The following is a 20,744-nucleotide window of genomic DNA, read 5'->3' on the forward strand; positions in this document are numbered from 1 at the left end:
ACCGCGTTAAGATGCCCAAGTAACTCCCAGAAGAAGTCTAAGTACCTACATCCATACCTCAAGCCCTGGGCACAATACCCTCACCGCCCGCCCGCTCTCTCCAGGCTGCTATCTGCCTTCCCATGGCCGGGGGCCCCTCACACTAACTGAAAGTGCTGACACCAAGCACACATTTGGTGTGGAGCAGGCACTGGGGATCGCGAGTGCCCTGGAATAGTTAAGTTTGGACGTCTGTGTCAGGTTTTAAAATACTTTAAACATCAGAAACAAGTCGCTAAGAAAGGATCGGATGGGTCAACTGGCACAGCTACAGGGTGAATGCCATGTCCCACTGAGAATCACTGTCACCCTGGCCAATGTGCAGCGTCCTGGATAGAAAGGTGGCAGTTTTGAATCCCGGTCAGGGACATGCCCGGGTTGTGGGCTTGATCCCCAGTGGGGTGCGTTCAGGAGGCAGCCGATCAATGATTCTCTCTCATCATAAATGTTTCTCTCTCTCTCTCCCTCTCCCTTCCTCTCTGAAATCAATAAAAAAATATTTTTTAAATAAAAGACATAAGCCCTAACCGATTTGGCTCAGCGGATAGAGCGTCGGCCTGCAGACTGAAGGGTTCCAGGTTCGATTCCGGTCAAGGGCATGTACCTTGGTTGCGGGCACATCCCCAGTAGGGGGTGTGCAGGAGGCAGCTGTCGATGTTTCTCTCTCATTGATGTTTCTAACTCTCTATCCCTCTCCCTTCCTCTCTGTAAAAAAAATTAATAAAATGTATTTAAAATAATAAAAGACATAAAAATTAAAAATAAAGCACACCTGAGTAAAAGCATTAAATTAATTTAAATAGGGAACTGATCCAAACCCTGGTGGAAAGCACATGGTCAGAACAGAAGAGGAACTGCAGTCTGAGGTTAATAAGGACACTGTCACAATGAGAAAGGAAGGGTAAGAAAGCCTCAGAATGGGCAGTCCAGTCAAAATAGAAACATTGTTTCAAAGGCCACAAGTCTAAGCTTGTAAAGCTGTCAAAAACCTCTCCCCAACCTTAAGTGAACCTTTTAGAAAGGAAGCTCTTATGTTAAAGAAACATTTATTCGAAGTTAACATTTCTTTGGCTTTGTAGTTTCTTTTCTCTTATTGAAGTCAAGTGAAAACGTGATACTTTTATGAGGAATAGCACCGGACAAGCTGCACATTAGAGGCATTCTCTCCCGTGCACTCCAGCCTCGCGGGGCTGATGCTTGTGAAGCTGTCCGCGATGGGACCATGTGCGCAGGCGTCGCTGGCGGGGCAAGGAGGCGGCCAGATCCTGTCTTCTTTGTACCTTTCACTGTTAATTGACGTCTTTACACTGAACGTGCACCATTTTTATCATTTTATGCAAATACAGATGGGCTTATCTTAATTTAAAAACAAAATGGCCTAACCAGCGTGGCTCAGTGGTTGACCCATATACCAGGAAGTCACAGTTTGATTCCCAGATGGGGCACATCCCCAGTGCGGGGTGGGCAGGAGACAGCTGATCAATGATTCTCTCTTATCATTGATGTTTTTATCCCTCTCTCCCTCTTCCTTCTTCTCTGAAATAAAAACATATAAAAAATAAAACTAAAAACAAAACAAAGTAGACCGGAAAAAATAACACCTCAAGGCATTAACAGGGTTAGTACTGGATGGTGGATATGGATGACACTTTTCTTCTGTGTACTTTTCTGTATTTATTCCGGAATGAAAGTAATCCAAGATGGTTGAAGAATGCGAGGCGACGCTGGAAGCCTGCGGTAGATAATAGAATGCTAAGAGAAAAAGCAAGGCCAAAACGACTGTGTGTATATGCAGAATGTGGACAGAGTGATTCGCAACAGGAAAAGGGTCGGAAATGATTTTTTCTTTCTCTCCTACCTGTTTCAATTCTGGAAGATGAGCATGTATTACTTGTGTAATTAAAAAGACACCTCTTGGTTTTGGTTTTTAGTAGAAGGGGCCTCTCAGACGTGAGGATGCGCCGCCCCAGGCGCTGGCACGGGAGAAGGGCACGGGCGGGCCCTTGTGGGCAGGATGGAAAGTGAGACTTAATTACCACCAGCCCGCAGCCCAGCGACTCAGTGCACTGAGGAGCAGGGGGCAGGCCGCCCCCATCGGACGCAGCCCCCGATGTTCCAGCACAGCAGGTGCAGGTGCCCAGAGCAGGCGTATGTGAGACACAGTAAGAAGCAAATCCCAGTCACCAGACACAGCAGCCAGAGCTGCATGCTCCTGGGGAGCTGAGCAGGTCCCGCCAGCTGTCCATGCTGACCGCCTTCATGTGTGTTTGATGCTTAAAGAGCCAGAACAGAGTTCAGAGAAGCAGGTGGGCTCAGGAACTGCCTTCCAGCCGCACCACCTGCAGCTGCTCCCCGGCTCAGGCCTTAGGATCTGAAGGCTCCAAATGGAACAAAACTCACCCGCGGCCCCAGCCCAGTGAAAATAGGCCCCTCTCGGCAACTCACCGCTCGCGATCTGAGAGGAGACCTGGGACCCGGGCACCTGGAACAGGATCCGGAACGGAGCCACCCGTGCGCTGGAGTCCAGCACCGCGTCCAGAGCGCCCACCAAGCGGCCTGCGAAGACAGAAAGGCGCCCTCTGAGCAGGGGACCACCCGCCACGCAGCCAGCCTGCTTGGGTTCGGCATTCAGGTAGAAGCCGCGTGCCCCTGCCGGCTGGTGCAGCATCGCCCATGCGCTGGAAGGTGGAAGGTCCATTCCTGCTCACTGCATATGCCCAGGATGCAGGTTCAAGCCCTGATTGATCGAGGCGATTACCCAAAGCAACCGATCGAAGTTTCTCATGTCGATGTTTCCTTCTTTCTTTCTTGCTCTCTCTCTCCCCTTTGCTCTCTCTAAAATCAATTTAAAAAGATGTCCTCGGGTGAGGAATAAATAAATAAAAAGTCGAAGCCCCTTTACCCCACACACAGCTTTCAAAAGCCCTTAAAAATCTGCAATTCAGGAGCGAACCGGCAAGGAGGTAAAAACTGAGCAGCTTAAGGAATAACTGTTATAAAAACCCACACCCCCTTCTTCTTTCTTTCCCTAAAGCCACGGAATGGACAGAGGGAGGGTGCTGCAGGCAGGGGCGTGTGGGCAGCGGGAGGCAGACCGCCGAGGACGGCACCTGCCAGGGGAGCTGTGCAGACGCAGCAGGACGGGCCAGATATGCAGCCGAGTCGGGTTCTCAGCAGCAGAGTGGGGAGAGGCGAACGTGGGAAGAAGACTGGGGTGTTGGACAGCAGGGGACATACTGGGCACAGTGGGAGGCTCGCTCACTTTCATATAGTAGAAGTGTACAAAAAGAAATGTGGACAACGTGTCCATGAACATGTCTGTCATAAACATGTACTAGTAAACACATATGTGTGTACAGGTGCACAGGCAGAGTCCCCTGATCCGTCCACGGCGCGGTATCAGGAAAATAATGAAAAACTATGAACAACTTCATGCCCACAAATTTGATAACTTACATGAAATGGAATTGCCAAAATTCACACAAGGAGAAATAAATCATTTGAATAAGCCTATATCTATTAAAGAAATTGAGTCAATGAATAACCTGCCAAAAAAGAAAACACCAGGTATAAATGGTTCACTGGTGAATTCTACTCAATGTTAAGGACTCATGAATATAATCTCCACAATCTCTTAACAACAACAACAACAAAAAAAAAAGGCAGAGGGAACATTTCCTACTTCATTCAATAAGACTACCATTATCCTAATACCAAAACCAGATAAAGATATTACAATAAAGGAAAACTACAAACCAATATCAACCATGTAAAAATCCTCAACAAAATATTAGCAATGTGAATCCAACAACATACAAAATGAATTGTACACCAGGAGCAATGGGACTTACTCCAGGTATGCAAGGCTGGTTCAATATCTGAAAATCAACCAATGTAATACTCCACTTCAACAGGATAAAGAAGAAAAATCATATAACCACATCAATTCATGCAGAAAAAGCATTTGATAAAATCCAACATCTATACATACTTTTTTTAAAAAAAAACTCTCCATAAACTAGGAATCAAGAGCTTCTTTAATTTGACAAAGAACATCTACAAAGATCCTATTTACTGATGAGAAGCTAAATGCTTTCGTGCTAAGATGAGGACCTTTCATGGCTGAGTATTCGACACCGTGTGAAGTAAGACAAGAGGAGGAAACAAAAGGGGTATGCATAGGGAAGGAGGAAATAAAACTGTCTTTGTTCACAGATGACATGCTTGTCTTTTTTTTGGAAAATCCCAAAGAGCCAACAACAACAACAAAAACTTATGGAACTAATAAGCAAGTATAACAAGACTGCAGTACACAACATTAATATGACAGCTGTTTTCCTAAATTTCAGCAATGAGCAACTGGAATTTGGAAAAAAATGTAAATACCACTGACAATAGCAAATGGCATTTTTTTAAAAAATTCATTTCAGAGAGGAAGGGTGAGGGAGAGAGAGATAGAAATGAGAGAGAATCATTGATCGGTTGCTCCTGAGCCTGCAACCCAGGCATGTGCCCTGACAGGGAATCAAACTCTGACCTCCTGGTTCATAGGTCAACGCTCAACCACTGAGCTATGCCAGCTGGGTGCAAATGCTATTTTTATTAGGTAGAAATCTAACAAAAGATGAGTAGTATCTATATGCAGAAAATTACAAAACTCTTGATTTTAAAAAATCAAAGATCTAAATAGATATTCCATATTTATGGAAGATTCAATAATGTTAAGATGCCAATTCATCCCATCTTGATTGATCTATAGATTCAATATGATCCTAATAAAAATCCCAGCAGCTATTTTATAGATGTTGACAAACTAATTCTAAGATTTATATAAAAAGGTAATTACCTAGAAGACCCAACACAATACTGAAGAAGAACAAAGTTGGAGAACCCACACAACACAATTTCAAGATTTACTGAAAGCTACAGCAATCAAGACAGTGTAGTATTGACAGGTCAATGGAACAGAATAGAGAGCCAGACACAGACCCATACAAATCCAATCAACTGATCTTTGACAAAGGATCAAAGATAATTCAATGGAGAAGGATAAGTCTTTCAACAAATGGTTCTGGAACAACTGGACATCAATAAGCAAAACAAACAAACAAGCAAAATTAAGACACATACCTAAACCTTCCACCAAAAAAATTAGCTCTTAATGGATCATAGACCTAATACAAAACCATAAAACTCATGGAAGAAAATATAGGAGAAAATCTAGATGACCTTTGGTTTGGTGATGACTTTTTAGTGACAACACCAAAAACTATTGTTCTGCAAAAGACACTTAAGAGAATTAAGACAAGCCACCAACTGAGAAAAACTATTTGCAAACACATATTTGATAAAGGACTAGTATCCAAAATGTACAAAAAAATTATTAAAACTCAGTAATAAGAAAACCAACAATCCCATTAAAAATAAGCTAAAGAGGCCAGGAAGGGTGGCTCAGTTGATTGGAGCGTCATCCATACACCAAAAGGTTGTAGGTTCAATTTTTGGTCAGGGCACACGCCTATGTTGCGGGTTCAATCCCCAGGCGGGGCATGGACAGGAGGTCCCATGGATGTTTCTCTCTCTTTCTCTCCCTTCTTCTCTCTCTCAATTCAAGAAACATATCCTCAAGTGAGGATTTAAAAATTTAGGCAAAAGATCTGAACATAAACTTTAGACAGAAGACATAGAGATAACAAAAAAGCATATGAAAAGCTTCTGGACATCATTTTTCACTAGGGAATTGCACATTGAAACAAGATACTATTAGATACCCATTAGAAAGGCCAGCCCCACCCCCCCCCCCAAAAAAAAAAATCCAAAACTGACAATGTCAATTGCTATAGAGGATGTGAGCATCAGGAACTCACTCCTTGCTGATGGGATTGCAAATGGCACAGGCATGCTAATATGCATTTTGTTAACTTCTTGCTAAGCTAAACGCAGTCTTTTCATACCACCTGGGTATTCGCCTCAATGATATGAAAACTTCTGTCCCCATAAAATCTGCACACAAATGTTTACGGAAGTTTTAACGTGTAATTGCCCCGAACTGGAAGCAAATGGAGTAGTTTCCATGATAAAAGAAGTCAGCTCCCAAGTCATGAAAAGACATCAAGGAATCTTAACTGCAGCTGCCAAGTGAAAGAAGCCCTCCTGAGAAAGGCTGCGATCTGGGTGACTCCAGTTACTCTGGAAAAAGGAAGAGGGAAAGTTACAGCAGGGGAGGAAGGTCAGTGGCTGCCAGGAAGAAGGGGTGATTAGTCAAACCTGGGGACATTTGGGTGGTGAAACGATTCTGTATGATACTGTGATTGTGGGTATATGATGCCATGCATTCGTCAAAATCCCACAAAAGTTTTCAGCATGAACTTTAATGTTTGCAAATTTTAAAAATATCATTTAGCAGGTCAAGGGATACCCAATTGAATGCAGAATATGGCCCCCAAAATCTAAGTGTACTACAAATGCATGAAACCCAGGAGTGAAGGTGTAGGGGAAGGGTGTTGACTATTTAACTTTGGAGATGAGTGGAGTCTGTAGGAAAAAGATGAAACAAATATACATGAGTCCTGTACTCTCCCAGGTGTGGGCTGGCCACTCTGACGCTGCTACACAGATACAGACATGAACAATTAAGAGAAAGGATGGTGGAGGGTGAGCCAGGTTTCTAACTGGAGTGAAGTTTACAGAAAAGCAAAGCAAAAAAGCAAGAATGATTTATTTATACAGGGCTGCAGAGTAGGTGGATGCTGCACAGACATGCTCCCAGGAACAAGCTAGAATTACAACTGAAATGCGGAAAGTCTTCCAGAATAATCAACGGAAAACTCACAGGAGAGAACCCTGATACCCAAGGACTGAAGGTGGAGACCGCATAGAGACTGGTAGGAGGGGTGGAGGTGCAAAAGGGCTGGCTGGGCACCCACAGACAACAACTGAAGTCCCAGAGAGATATCTCAGCTAGTGGGGTTGTGGGGGGAGGGTACCACTGCAAACTCTGGGATCTAATCCCCAAGATGGGCTCCCCAGCAGAGAGAACCAAATCTGATGAGGATAACAACATAACATCTACCTGGGAAAAGCAGAGGGTGCTGTCTGCCAGGGACTGGTATCTGAAAGTTTGGGCACTCTCTTAAAGGGCCAATGCACAAAAATTCCCTGTGGAGCCACACACCTTGTGCTCTGGCAGAGGAAGGGCAGAGTGGACTGGAGCTGTGAAAGCAGAACCCAGGACTGGGGACTCAGGGGTTAGAGCTCAGAAGGCAGACACCCCAATTTCCTGGGCTGAGTCATTCCCTCACACAGTGGAGGACATCTTTCCCACATAGACATCTGCCTTGCCTCAGGGGAAGACAGTTGACACACCATGCCCTGGGGCTGCTTAAGAGATTAAAAGTAACAATTAGCCTCCAGGCAGAAGCAACTGCCCCACCCTATTGAAAAAAAATCTCACTACACCTCAGGACAATTGCCTGGGGGCAATTCAAGTCAGAATCCTATTAGTCTCTAGACAGAGGCGGTCTCTGGAGGCTTTGAGTCTTTGCCTGATCCAATTAGTCAGAAACAGCCTTTAACTCTGTCCTACACTAGAGATTAGAGGTGTAGAGGATCTACCTAAAATATAGTCACAAACTCAGACAGACAACCACAATGAGGAGACAAACAAACAACCCCCAAATGAAAGAACAAGAGAATTATCCAGATGAAGAGATAAATGAGGCAAAGATAAAAAATTTATTTGAAACAGAGTTCAGAGTAATGATGTTAAAAATGCTCAACAGTATGAAAAAGATATAGTAACTATGAAAAAAGAACAGTCTGAGATAAAGAATGACATAACACAAATAAAAAACACATTGGAAGGAATACACAGATTAGCGGAAGCTGAGGATCAAATCAGTGAATTAGAAGACAGAGTTTAAAATATCACTCAAACAGAGAACAAAAAGGAAAAAACTATTAAAAAACAGGAGGACAGCTTAAGGGAGCTGTGGGACAATGTGAAACATAACAATATTAGAATAGTAGGTGTGCCAGAGGAGGCAGAAAGGGAGAAAGGAATAGAGAAGGTGTTATAGAAATAATGGTAGAAAACTTCCCTAACCTGGTAAAGAAAAGTCACATAAGTTCAGGAGACACAGAGAACCCCAAACAAGGAGAACCCAAACAGACCCACACCCAGATATATCATAATTAAAATGCCAAAATTTAAAGACAAAGAGAGAATCTTAAAGGCAGCGAGAGAAAAGCAAACTGTTACATACTAGGTGTACTGGTTAAAAATGCAGATTTTTTTCAATAGATGGAGTTACACATATGTTGATAAATATGCGATTTGATAAGTATGCTATTTTGTTGTATTGACAACAAGCTCCAAAACTTCATATGTCAAGTTTTCTAAAGGTGTTAACATCATAGATATTTTTACGCTTAAAAATGTCAAATTTCATGCCAAAAAAAGAGCATTTGCAGGAAGTTTTAATTCATTATTTTGAATAAAAGTGCTGCTGAAAGTTATCTTATACTATGGGAAGCTTATGGTGAATATGCTCCATCTCAAGATACTCGTGAATGCTGGTTTAAACGCTTTAAAAGTGATGATTTCGATGTGAAAGACAAAGAACATCCAGGTCGATTTGAACCACGCTTTGATAAAATGACCAGAATGAGCCAGAAGACATGGCAAAGTAATTTTGCTTCATGATAACGCACCATCACACACTTCAAAACCAGTTGAAGAGCCGAAACCAGTTTGGCTCAGTGGATAGAGCGTTGGCCTGCGGACTGGGAGGTCCCGGGTTCGATTCCGGTCAGGGGTATGTGCCTTGGTTGCGGGCACATCCTCGGTGGGAGGTGTGCAGGAGGCAGCTGATCGATGTTTCTCTCTCATCAATGTTTCTTTTTTTTTTTTAATATATTTTATTGATTTTTTACAGAGAGGAAGGGAGAAGGATAGAGAGTCAGAAACATCAATGAGAGAGAAACATCGATCAGCTGCCTTCTGCACACTCCCCACTGGGTATGTGCCTGCAACCAAGGTACATGCCCTTGGCCGGAATCGAACCTGGGACCCTTGAGTCCACAGGCCGACGCTCTATCCACTGAGCCAAACCGGTTAGGGTCTCATCAATGTTTCTAACTCTCTATCTCTCTCCCTTCCTCTCTGTAAAAAATCAATAAAATATATTTTTAAAAAAATAAAGGTTGTGCACTGCAGAGTTTATCGAAATTGGAAACAAGTAAATGGTTCAATAAATTATTAAAAAAAACAACAAAAAACAGTTAAAGACATGTTAAAAGGTATTGCCTGGGAAGTATTAACCCACCACCGTATTCACCAGACCTTGCTCCTTCAGATTGCCACTTGTTCCGATTGATGGCACACGCATTTTTGGCATGACCACAAAACAAGTCTCCACAAGTTCAAGAAGATTGAAATCATATCAAGCATCTTCTCAGTTCCCAGTGCAATGAAATTAGAAATCAACTACAGTAAAAACACCCAAAAACATTCAAATACATGGAGGCTAAATAGCATGTTATTAAACAATGAATGGATTACCAGCAGGATCAAGAAAGACATAAAAAAAAAACTTCCTGGAAACAAATGAAAATGAACACACAACAACCCAAAATCTCTGGGACACAGCAAAAGCAGTGCTTAGAGGAAAGTTCATATCACTAATACCTCAAAAAAGAAGAAAAATCAGCAATAAACTATTTGACCCTACAACTTAAAGAACTAGAAAGAGAACAACAAGAAAAGCCCAGAGTAGAGAGAAGCCAAGATGGCAGCATAGGTAAGCACATAAACTGCTGCCTCGAACAACAATTTCAAAACTACAACTAAAAGACAGAATGAACATCATTCAGAACCACAGAAAAGCTGGCTGAGTGGAAATTCTACAACTGGAAGGAAAGAGGAAAGCTCACGGAGAATCAGAGGAGCTGCAAAGGGCTGAGGTAACGAGACACGTGCGCAGAGAGGCAGGGCGGCTGAGTGCCTGGCTGGCTTTCTCTGGCGGGAGGGGGAAAGAAGCCCCCAACTGCACTGAACTCCAGTTCCGACTGCAATGAACCCCAGTTCCGGGCGAAACCCCATGGACCCAGGCTCATACAGGGGGAGTCTGGACTGTCAGGTAGAGAGAAAGGCACACGGAGACTCAGAGACTCGGGGGACCCGTGGCGGGCAGGGGTCTGGAGGTGCACGCGAGCAACTGTGTGCAGAGAAGACTGACTGCGGAGGTTGCCGCAGGCTTTCCCTAGCGGAAGGGAGTCGGAAGCTTCTGACTGCAGTGAACCCTAGTTCCGACTGCGCTGAAACCCAGTTCCGGGTGAGCCCCTGGGGACCCACGCTCTTACGGGGGGAATCTGGACTGTCAGGCGGAAACTCAGGGGAGCCGCGGAAGGCAGACGTCTGGAGGTGCGCGCGCAAGAGCAGGGCTGACGGGAAGCCAAGACTGTCTGCTCAGCCCTGAGACTCTGCCCCATACAAGCTGAGCACAGAGGCTTTTGCAATTTTGCAAGTCTGGTCGTATAAGGCTGTCTCCAGCACCTAAGGTCCTCCGGCGTAGACACAGCTGATACTCACAGCCAGTTGGCCTGGATGTCAATTCCTCCCAGTGATACCAACAACAATCAAGACTTAACGACAACAAGGCTGTACACACAGTCCACAAAGGGGTGCACCAAGAGTGTCCACCTCATGTTAACTGGGGAGGCCGACCCACTGGGCCATATAGGAAACCTAGCACACAAAGCTACCCTACCAACTCAGGGAAGCAACGAAAATGCAGAGACAAAGAAACAGATCACAAATGAAAGAAATGGAGGAAAACAAACGACTGGATATAGAATTCAAAACCACGGTTATAAGGTTTTTCAAGAATTTCCTAGAAAATGCCGATAAATTTAGACCCTTGAGGATATGAAAAAGGACCAACTAGAAATTAAACATACACTGACTGAAATAAAAAATATTATACAGAGACCCAACAGCAGACTAGAGGAATGCAAGAATCAAGTCAAAGATTTGAAAAACAAAGAAGCAAAACACACTCAACTGGAAAAGCAAAAAGAAAAAAGAATCCAAAAAGTGGAAGATAGTGTAAGAATACTCTGGGACAACTTCAAGCGTACCAACATCAGAATTATGGGGGTGCCAGACGAAGAGAGAGAGCAAGATACTGAAAACCTATTTGAAGAAATAATGACAGAAAACTTCCCCCACCTGGTGAAAGAAATAGACTTACAAGTCCAAGAAGTGCACAGAACCCCAAACAAAAGGAATCCAAAGAGGACCACACCAAGACACACCATAATTAAATGCAAAGAGCAAAAGACAAAGAGAGAATATTAAAAGCAGCAAGAGAAAAACAGTTAAATAGACACAGCTGATCCTCACAGCCAACTGGCCTGCAGGTCAATTCCTCCCCGTGATACCAACAACAATCAAGACTTAACTACAACAAGGCTGTACACACAGTCCACAAAGGGGTGCACCAAGAGTGTCCACCTCAGGTTAACTGGGGAGGCCGACCCACTAGGCCATATAGGAAACCTAGCACACAAAGCTACTCTACCAACTCAGCAAAGCAGAGAAAAATGGGGAGACGAAGAAACAGATCACAAACGAAAGAAATGGAGGAAAACAAACGACTGGATATAGAATTCAAAACCACGGTTATAAGGCTCTTCAAGAATATCCTAGAAAAGGCCGATAAATACAACAAGACCCTCGAAGATATGAAAAAGGACCAACTAGAAATTAAACATACACTGACTGAAATAAAAAATATTATACAGAGACCCAACAGCAAACTAGAGGAACGCAAGAATCAAGTCAAAGATTTGAAATACAAAGAAGCAAAAAACACTCAACCGGAAAAGCAAAAAAAAGAAAAAAGAATTCAAAAAGTTGAAGATAGTGTAAGAAGCCTCTGGGACAACTTTAAGCGTACCAACATCAGAATTATGGGGGTGCCAGAAGAGGAGAGAGAGCAAGATACTGAAAACCTATTGGAAGAAATAATGACAGAAAACTTCCCCCACCTGGTGAAAGAAATAGACTTACAAGTCCAGGAAGCGCACAGAACCCCAAACAAAAGGAATCCAAAGAGGACCACACCAAGACACATCATAATTAAAATGCCAAGAGCAAAAGACAAAGAGAGAATATTAAAAGCAGCAAGAGAAAAACAGTTACTTACCTACAAGGGAGCACCCATACGACTGTCAGCTGATTTCTCAACAGAAACTATGCAGGCCAGAAGGGAGTGGCAAGAAATATTCAAAGTGATGAACAGCAAGAACCTACAACCAAGACTACTCTACCCAGCAAAGCTATTATTCAGAATGGAAGGTCAGTTAAAGAGCTTCACAGATAAGAAAAAGCTAAAGGAGTTCATCACCACCAAACCAGTATTATATGAAATGCTGAAAGGTATTCTTTAAGATGAGGAAGAAGAAAAAAGTAAAGAGAAAAATTATGAACAACAAATACATATCTATCAACAAGTGAACCTAAAAATCAAGTGAATTAAAAATTTGAGGAACAGAATAAACTGGTGAATATAATAGAATCAGGGGCATAGAAAGGGAGTGGACTGATAATTCTCAGGGGGAAAGGGGAATGGGGGGTGCAAGAAGAGACTGGACAAAAATCGTACACCTATGGATGAGGACAGTGTGGGGGGAGGTAAGGGCAAAGGGTGGGGTGGGAACCAGGTGGAGGGGAGCTATGGGGGGAAAAAGGAGAAACAATTGTAATTATCTGAACAATAAAGATTTATTAAATTTAAATAAATAAATAAATAAATAAAAGTACATAAAAAAAAAAAAAAAGAAAAACAGTTAATTACCTACAAGGGAGCACCCATACGATTGTCAGCTGATTTCTCAACAGAAACTATGCAGGCCAGACGGGAGTGGCAAGAAATATTCAAAGTGATGAATAGCAAGAACCTACAACCAAGGTTACTCTACCCAGCAAAGTTATCATTCAGAATGGAAGATCAGATAAAGAGCTTCACAGATAAGAAAAAGCTAAAGCCGAAACCGGTTTGGCTCAGTGGATAGAGCGTCGGCCTGCGGACTGAAGGGTCCTGGGTTCGATTCCGGTCAAGGGCATGTACCTTGGCTGCGGGCACATCCCCAGTGGGGGGTGTGCAGGAGGCAGCTGATCGATGTTTCTAGCTTTCTATCCCTCTCCCTTCCTCTCTGTAAAAATATCAATAAAAAATATAAAAAAAAAAAAAGAAAAAGAAAAAGCTAAAGGAGTTCATCACCACCAAACCAGTATTATATGAAATGCTGAAAGGTATTCTTTAAGAAGAGGAACAAGAAGAAAAAGGTAAAGATAAAAATTATGAACAACAAATACATATCTATCAACAAGTGAACCTAAAAATCAAGTGAATTAAAAATCTGATGAACAGAATAAACTGGTGAATATAATAGAATCAGGAGCATAGAAAGGGAGTGGACTGATAATTCTCAGGGGGGAAATGAGTATGGGGGGTTTGGGAAGAGACTGGACAAAAATCGTACACCTATGGATGAGGACAGTGGCGGGGAGGTAAGGACAGAGGGTGGGGGGGGGGGGACTGGGTGGAGGGGAGCTAGGGGTGATAAAGGAGAAACAATTGTAATAATCTAAACAATAAAGATTTATTAAGTTTAAATAAAAAAGAAAAGCCCAGAGTAAGCAGAAGGAAGGAAATAATAAAAATTAGAGCAGAAATAAATAACATGGAAACTAAAAAAAAAAAAAAAAAAAAAAAAATCAATGAAACCAAGAGCTGGTTCTTTGAAAAGATAAACAAAATTGATAAACCATTAGTCAGACTCATCAAGAAACAAAGAGAGAGGACCCAAATAAATAAAATCAGAAACAAAAGTGGAGAAATAACCACATGAAGGATTGTAAGAAAATACTATGAACAACTATATGCCAATAAGCTGGACAATGTGGATCAAACTGACAAATTCCAGAAAAATAAAATCTCCCAAAACTGGATCAGGAATAATCAAAAATCCTGAATAGGCCAATAACAACTGATGAAATAGAAGAAGTAATCAAAAAACTCCCACCAAACAAATGCCAAACTCTGGACGGATTCACAGGGGAGATTTTCCAAACATTCAAAGAAGAACTAACACCTATACTCCTCAAACTATTTCAGAAAATCCAAGAGGAAGGAACACTTCCAAACTCTTTCTATGAGGCCAGCATTATCCTAATTCCAAAACCAGATAAAGACACTACAAAGAAAGAGAATTACAGGCCAATATACCTGATGAATACAGATGCTAAAATCCTCAACAAAATATTAGCAAATCGCATCCAGCAATATATTAAAAATAATCATACACCATAATCAAATGGGACTTATTCCAGGAATGCAAAGATGGTACAATATCCTCAAATCATTAAATGTGATACATCACATAAACAAATTGAAAGACAAAAATCACATGATCAGATCAATAGACGCATAAAAAGCATTCTACAAAATCCAACACCCATTTTTGATAAAAACTCTCAGCAAAGTTGGAATAGAGGGAACATATCTTAACATGATAAAGCCATATATGACAAACCTACAGCCAACATCATACTCAATGGGCAAAAACTAAAACCATTTCCCCTAAGAACAGGAACAAAATAGGAATGCCCACTTTCACCACTCCTGTTAGATACAGTACTGGAAGTGCTAGCCATAGCAATCAGACAAGAAGAAGAAATAAAAGACATCCAAATTGGAAAAGAAGTAAAACTGTCATTATTCACAGATGACATGATACTGTACATAGAAAAACATAATGACTCCATCAAAAAACTACTAGACTTAATAAATGAATTTGGCAATGTAGCAGGATACAAAATTAACACTCAGAAATCTATGGCTTTTTTATACACCAATAATAAACTCACAGAAAGAGAAACTAAAAAAAAAATCCCATCTACCACTGCAACAAAAAATTAAGATACCTAGGGATAAACTTAACTAAAGAGGTTGAAAAAATATAGAGGAAAACATAAACAAATGGAAGACCATACTGTGTTCATGGATTGGTAGAATCAATATCATTAAAATATCCATACTACCCAAAGCAATCTATAGATTCAATGCAATCCCCATTAAGATACCAACGGCATATTTTACAGACTCAGAACAAACTCTCCAAAAATTGATCTGAAATAACGAAAGACCACGAATAGCTGCAGCAATCTCAAGAAAGAAGAACAAAGTTGGAGGGATCACAATACCAGATATCAAGCTATATTACAAAGCCACGGTTCTCAAAACTGCCTGGTACTGGCACAATAACAGACATATAGACCAATGGGACCAAACAGAGAACCCAGAGTTTGACCCAAGCCATTATGCTCAATTAATATTTGACAAAAGAGGCAAGAGCATACAGTGGAGTCAAGACAGTCTCTTCAATAAATGGTGTTGGGAAAATTGGACAGGTACATGCAAAAGAATGAAACTAGACCACCAACTTACAGCATACACAAAAATAAACTCAAAATGGATAAAGGACTTAAATGTAAGATAGGAAACCATAACCATCTTAGAAGAATCTATAGGCAGCAAAATATCAGACATATGTCATAGCAATATCTTTACCAATACAGCTCCTAGGGCAATGGAAACTAAAGAGAAAATAAACAAATGGGACTACATCAAAATAAAAAGCTTCTGCACAGCAAAAGAAACCATCAACAAAACAACAAGAAAGCCCACTGCATGGGAGAACATATTTGCCAATGTTATCACCAATAAGGGTTTAATCTCCAAAATTTACAAGGAACTCATACAACTTTAACAAAAGTAAGATAAACAATCCAATCAAAAAATGGGCAAAGGACCTAAATAGACACTTTTCAAAAGAGGACATAAAGAAGGCCAAAAGACATGAAAACATGCTCAAAGTCACTAATCATCAGAGAGATGCAAATCAAAATGACAATGCGGTACCATCTTACACCTGTCAGAATGGCTATCATCAACAAATCAACAAACGACAAGTGCTGGCGAGGATGCGGAGAAAAAGGAACCCTCGTGCACTGCTGGTGGGAATGCAGACTGGTGCAGCCACTGTGGAGAACAGTATGGAGATTCCGCAAAAAACTAAAAATGGAACTCCCATTTGACCCAGTAATCTCACTTCTAGGAATATATCCCAAGAAACCAGAAACACCAATCAGGAAGGATATATTCACCCCTATGTTCATAGCAGCACAATTTACAATAGCTAAGATTTGGAAACAGCCTAAGTGCCCATCAGCAGATGACTGGATTAAAAAACTGTGGTACATCTACACAATGGAATACTATACTGCTGTAAAAAGAAAGAACTCTTACCATCTGCAACAGCATGAATAGACCTGGAGAGCATTATGCTAAGCAAAATAAGCCAGTTGGAGAAAGATAAATATCACATGATCTCACTCATTTGTGGAATATAATGAACAACAGAAACTGATGAACAAAAATAGAGCCAGAGGAGGGAAAAATATACTAGAATATAATAGAAGTAATCCTATTATTTGCAGATTTTTAATGTTTCCTACAACTTTCGTAATATCACACTATGTTGGTACAGTTTGGGTGATATTATTACACTTAGAATTCTTTTTTCTTGAGATATTAATGTTTACTGCACGTAATATTATTATATTAAGATTGTTTTTCTTGAATGATGGGTGTTTATTGCATGTAACATTATATTTAAAACTGTTTTTTAAATATTAATGTTTATTGCATGTAAAAAATAAAAACTAAAAAAAAGATGGGAATAGCTTTACTCAAGTTGATTTCTTTAAATCTACATAAAACCCGACAGATAGCATTATACTTAATGGTAAAGACTGAATGCTCTCTCCTTAAGACCAGGTACCTTGCCATTTTGTGACTTTCAGTTTGATGAAGAAAAAGGAATGCGCATTCTCTGCTTTGAGGTAAGGGAGATTAGCACATGTTTTCTGGATCAAATATGTTAACTGAATTATTCAAATTTCCTTTAATTAATTTATTTCTGCATATTTCATATATTGAATTCTGATAAAATATATTAAAAATCTCTTACGTATTAAAAAAAGAATGATTTATACAGGAATGAATGAGAGAGACACAGGGATGAACTCAAATGTAGTTTGCTATAGACACAAATGGGTACAAATAGAAATACTCAGAGCTGACTGTACATGCAAGGGCTAGTGTACACACACGTATTTCCCACTCTGTCTCGGAGGGGACTTTACCGAACAGAACCTGGCCCACTAGGTGGCTGAGATCAGTGTCACCAGGTAAATATCATATTAACAGGATTGCCCTCTGGAAATGATACAGTAAGAACAGCCTTTACCTCTGCTCTTCCTCCCCAAACAACACCAGACCAATTCCAACTGAGGAACAGTCTATAAAATGCCTGACCAGCACTCCTCACACTGCCCAGGCCACGAAGACAGACACCTCTGGGGCACCGTCACTACTGGACGACCACAAACACATGTGCTGGCCCAACGGGTCCTGGGCAGGAAAGGACCGAGGAAATCTGAACAATATATGGACCTTATTTAACAATCATTGTATTTCTACTGCTGTTGTATTAAAGTTATTTTTAAAGTAGCAGCTTAGCCCAGCCAGCGTGGCTCAGTGGATGAGCGTCAACCTATGAACCAGGAGGTCAGGGTTCAATTCCCTGTCAGGGCACATGCCCGAGTTTCAGGCTAGATCAGCAGTGGGCAAACTACGGCCCGCGGACCGGACCCGGCCCGTTCGGCTGTTCTATCCGGCCCGCGGAGCCGAAAGAGCAGAGGGTTCTCTTGCTCTCCCCTCCGCTCCTTCACCAGCAGCAGTGTTAACATGGCAACGTCAGGAAACACGGCCGCAGCTCCTTCTTCTGAGTGGGCGGATTTATATCCACCCATTCAGTAGAAGGAACAACCTCTCAATCTTCCAGAGGCTCCTTGTAATGCCCACGGACGCGTCTCCCGACATCACCCTGGGAATGAGTAGACACGTTATCGTGGTGATGTAGGGAGACACGCCCCTGGAGAGCACAGTATCAGAGCCTTTCTGAGGTAAGATTAAGAGCTCTATTCAAACACAATTTTTTCCTGTTCCCACATTCTGTACATCACAATGACTTGTTAATAAAACAACAAAGACTTTCAGCTTTTAGGGCTTGTATCCACTGCAGTTTTTTTTCCCACTGCGGACGCACACAGCAGGGAAAAAGACACACAGAGGACATGTCACACTAGCCATGCTGCGGCTGCATTTTTTTGCTGATACGGATGCGGTATCAGTAACGCTACCGTGGCCACTAACCGCATGTGTTAGCGGCAAAACAAATGCATTTTGCGCTGCATTTGCTTCTCCCCCTTGCGCCTGTAAAAATGCGTGCTACAGGGCATTTGTGTTAACATGCACCACTGCACATTAGCATCAACGCAAACATGATGGAAACCTGTGTACCCTGCATTAACCCTAGCTGCGCTGCATTGCAGTACTGCACCACACTGCAACAGCAGCACGGCTAGTGTGAACGAACCCTAATTCAGTGGGTTGAACAAAAAGATTGTATAGAAATGTGATGAACTAAAGATTTTATTACAAAATCGCTTAATTTCAGGGTTTCAGAAGTAATTGGACAAATGAAAAACTGAAAATCAAATGTTCATATCTAATACTTGGATGAAACCCTTTCCTGGTAATGACAGCCTGAAGTCTTGTACTTATGGACATCACCAGATGCTGGGTTTTCTCCTTTGTAATGCTCTGCCAGGTTGTCACAGTAGGGGTATATATATAAATATCCTGCCATTTCCAGCTTTTAATAAGAAAAACTGTTGCAATGGGCATTTAAAAGTGGCACTTGGTTGTTTTTATAGAGTCCAGTGGATGCAATCTGACATTGATAATGGGCTCTTTCACACTATGTGCACTGCGGCTGTTTTTTGCCAGTAACGGAAGTGCTAGTGGTAACTACTGGTTACCCATGTTTTGCACTGCCCTAGCACCTCCCATACAAGTGTGTCTGGAAGACACAGCAATGTGCAGCTATGTGTGTTATCATAAACAAAGGGCCTGTCTGAAAGATACACAGGTTTCCTATGGAGGAAAGGGGTTGTTCTCTATGGTCAGGGTGTGCCTCTGTCCCATGTCTGAACTTTTTCAGATGATTTTGTTATATAGATATTTTTTAGAAGACCAAAAATGTTATAGTAGAGCAAATTTAATCACTTGTTTTTATACTTTACTGTCTTATTTTAGTAAAGAATTTAATAAGAGAACGGTACTGTTGGTTTTATCCCAATATTAAACATGAGTGGACCAAAGAAAAGGAAAGTGGACAGTGAATGCCTAGTGTTTAAGAGGGAGTGGACAACAAAATATTTTTTCACCGAAGTCCGATCAATGCCGGTATGTCTGATATGCCAGGAAACACTTGCAGTCTTCAAAGAGTACAATCTCAGCCGTCACTTTGCCACAAAGCATGGCAACTATGCTAGCAAGCAGTCACCTCAAGAACGGGAGGCTACTGCACAGAGGTTGATGGCTAAATTACAGGCTCAGCAAAATGTCTTTCACAGACAAACTGCAATTCAAGAGACAACTACCAAAGCAAGTTTTATGCTATCATTCAAATTAGCAAAAGCTAGCAAACCTCTCTCTGAAGGCGAGTTTTTGAAAGAATGTATGATAGAGACAGCAGGTCTCTTGTGTCCAGAGAGCAAAGGCAAGTTTGAAAAACTCAGCTTATCGCGCAGGACAGTGACTCGTCGAGTGGAACTGATTGATGAAGACTTGGCCAGCAAGTTAAATAGTAAGGCAGAGTTCTTTAAGTTTTATTCACTAGCATTGGATGAAAGTAATGATGTAAAGGACATTGCTCAGCTCTTAATTTTTATCCGAGGGATTAGTGACAATTTTGAAATTACGGAGGAGTTTTTAGCCATGGAGCCACTGAAAGGAAAAACACGCGGAGAGGACTTGTATGACCGGGTGTCTACTGTCATCGAGAAAATGAAGCTACCATGTAGTAAACTTGCTAATGTCACGACAGATGGATCTCCAAATTTAACTGGAAAAAATGTTGGACTGCTAAAAAGAATTCAGGATAAAGTGAAAGAGGAGAATCCTAACCAAGATGTTATTTTTCTTCACTGTATTATTCACCAGGAATCATTGTGCAAGTCTATATTACAACTTAATCATGTTGTTAATCCAGTCGTAAAGCTTGTTAATTTCATTCGAGCAAAGGGACTTCAGCACTGTCAGTTTATTAAGTTTCTGGAGGAAACTGATGCGGATCACCACGACTTACTTTACCACTCTCGTGTCCGCTGGTTGAGTTTGGGCAAAGTTTTCCAACAAGTGTGGGAGCTCAAAGAAGAGATTGGTGCATTTTTGAAATTAAAGGGGAAGTCTGACGAATTTACTGAGCTGAGTGACAAGAATTGGCTGTGTGACTTTGCATTTGCTGTAGATATATTTTCACATTTGAATGAGCTAAATGTGAAGCTACAGGGAAAAGATCAGTATGTACATGACATGTACACTAATGTGAGAGCCTTTAAATCGAAGCTGATTTTCTTTTCCAGACAAATTTCAGACAAAGTCTTCACTCATTTTGCCACACTAGCCACACAGAAGGAGACCATCCAAAACGTAAAGAAATACAGC

The 20,744-nt window shown here is 41.5% G+C and overlaps 1 protein-coding gene across 4 annotated transcripts in view; it reads right to left on the bottom strand.

Annotated features, from left to right (window-relative positions):
- The window catches only part of TBC1D8 (TBC1 domain family member 8), a 150,824-nt gene that overhangs the window by 87,382 nt on the left and 42,698 nt on the right, over positions 1-20,744 (bottom strand). For 3 of the 4 annotated variants that reach the window (XM_080683310.1, XM_080683311.1, XM_080683312.1), the window contains exon 2: positions 2,485-2,595. The exons of the other annotated variant lie outside the window; for it this stretch is intronic. In XM_080683310.1, coding sequence (XP_080539436.1) covers positions 2,485-2,595 — 111 coding nt within the window. The remainder of the gene's footprint in view (positions 1-2,484; positions 2,596-20,744) is intronic. 4 annotated transcript variants of the gene reach the window in all.

Source organism: Plecotus auritus, assembly GCF_963455305.1.
Source record: "Plecotus auritus genome assembly, chromosome: 8".
In the NCBI taxonomy this organism is placed as follows: domain Eukaryota; kingdom Metazoa; phylum Chordata; class Mammalia; order Chiroptera; family Vespertilionidae; genus Plecotus; species Plecotus auritus.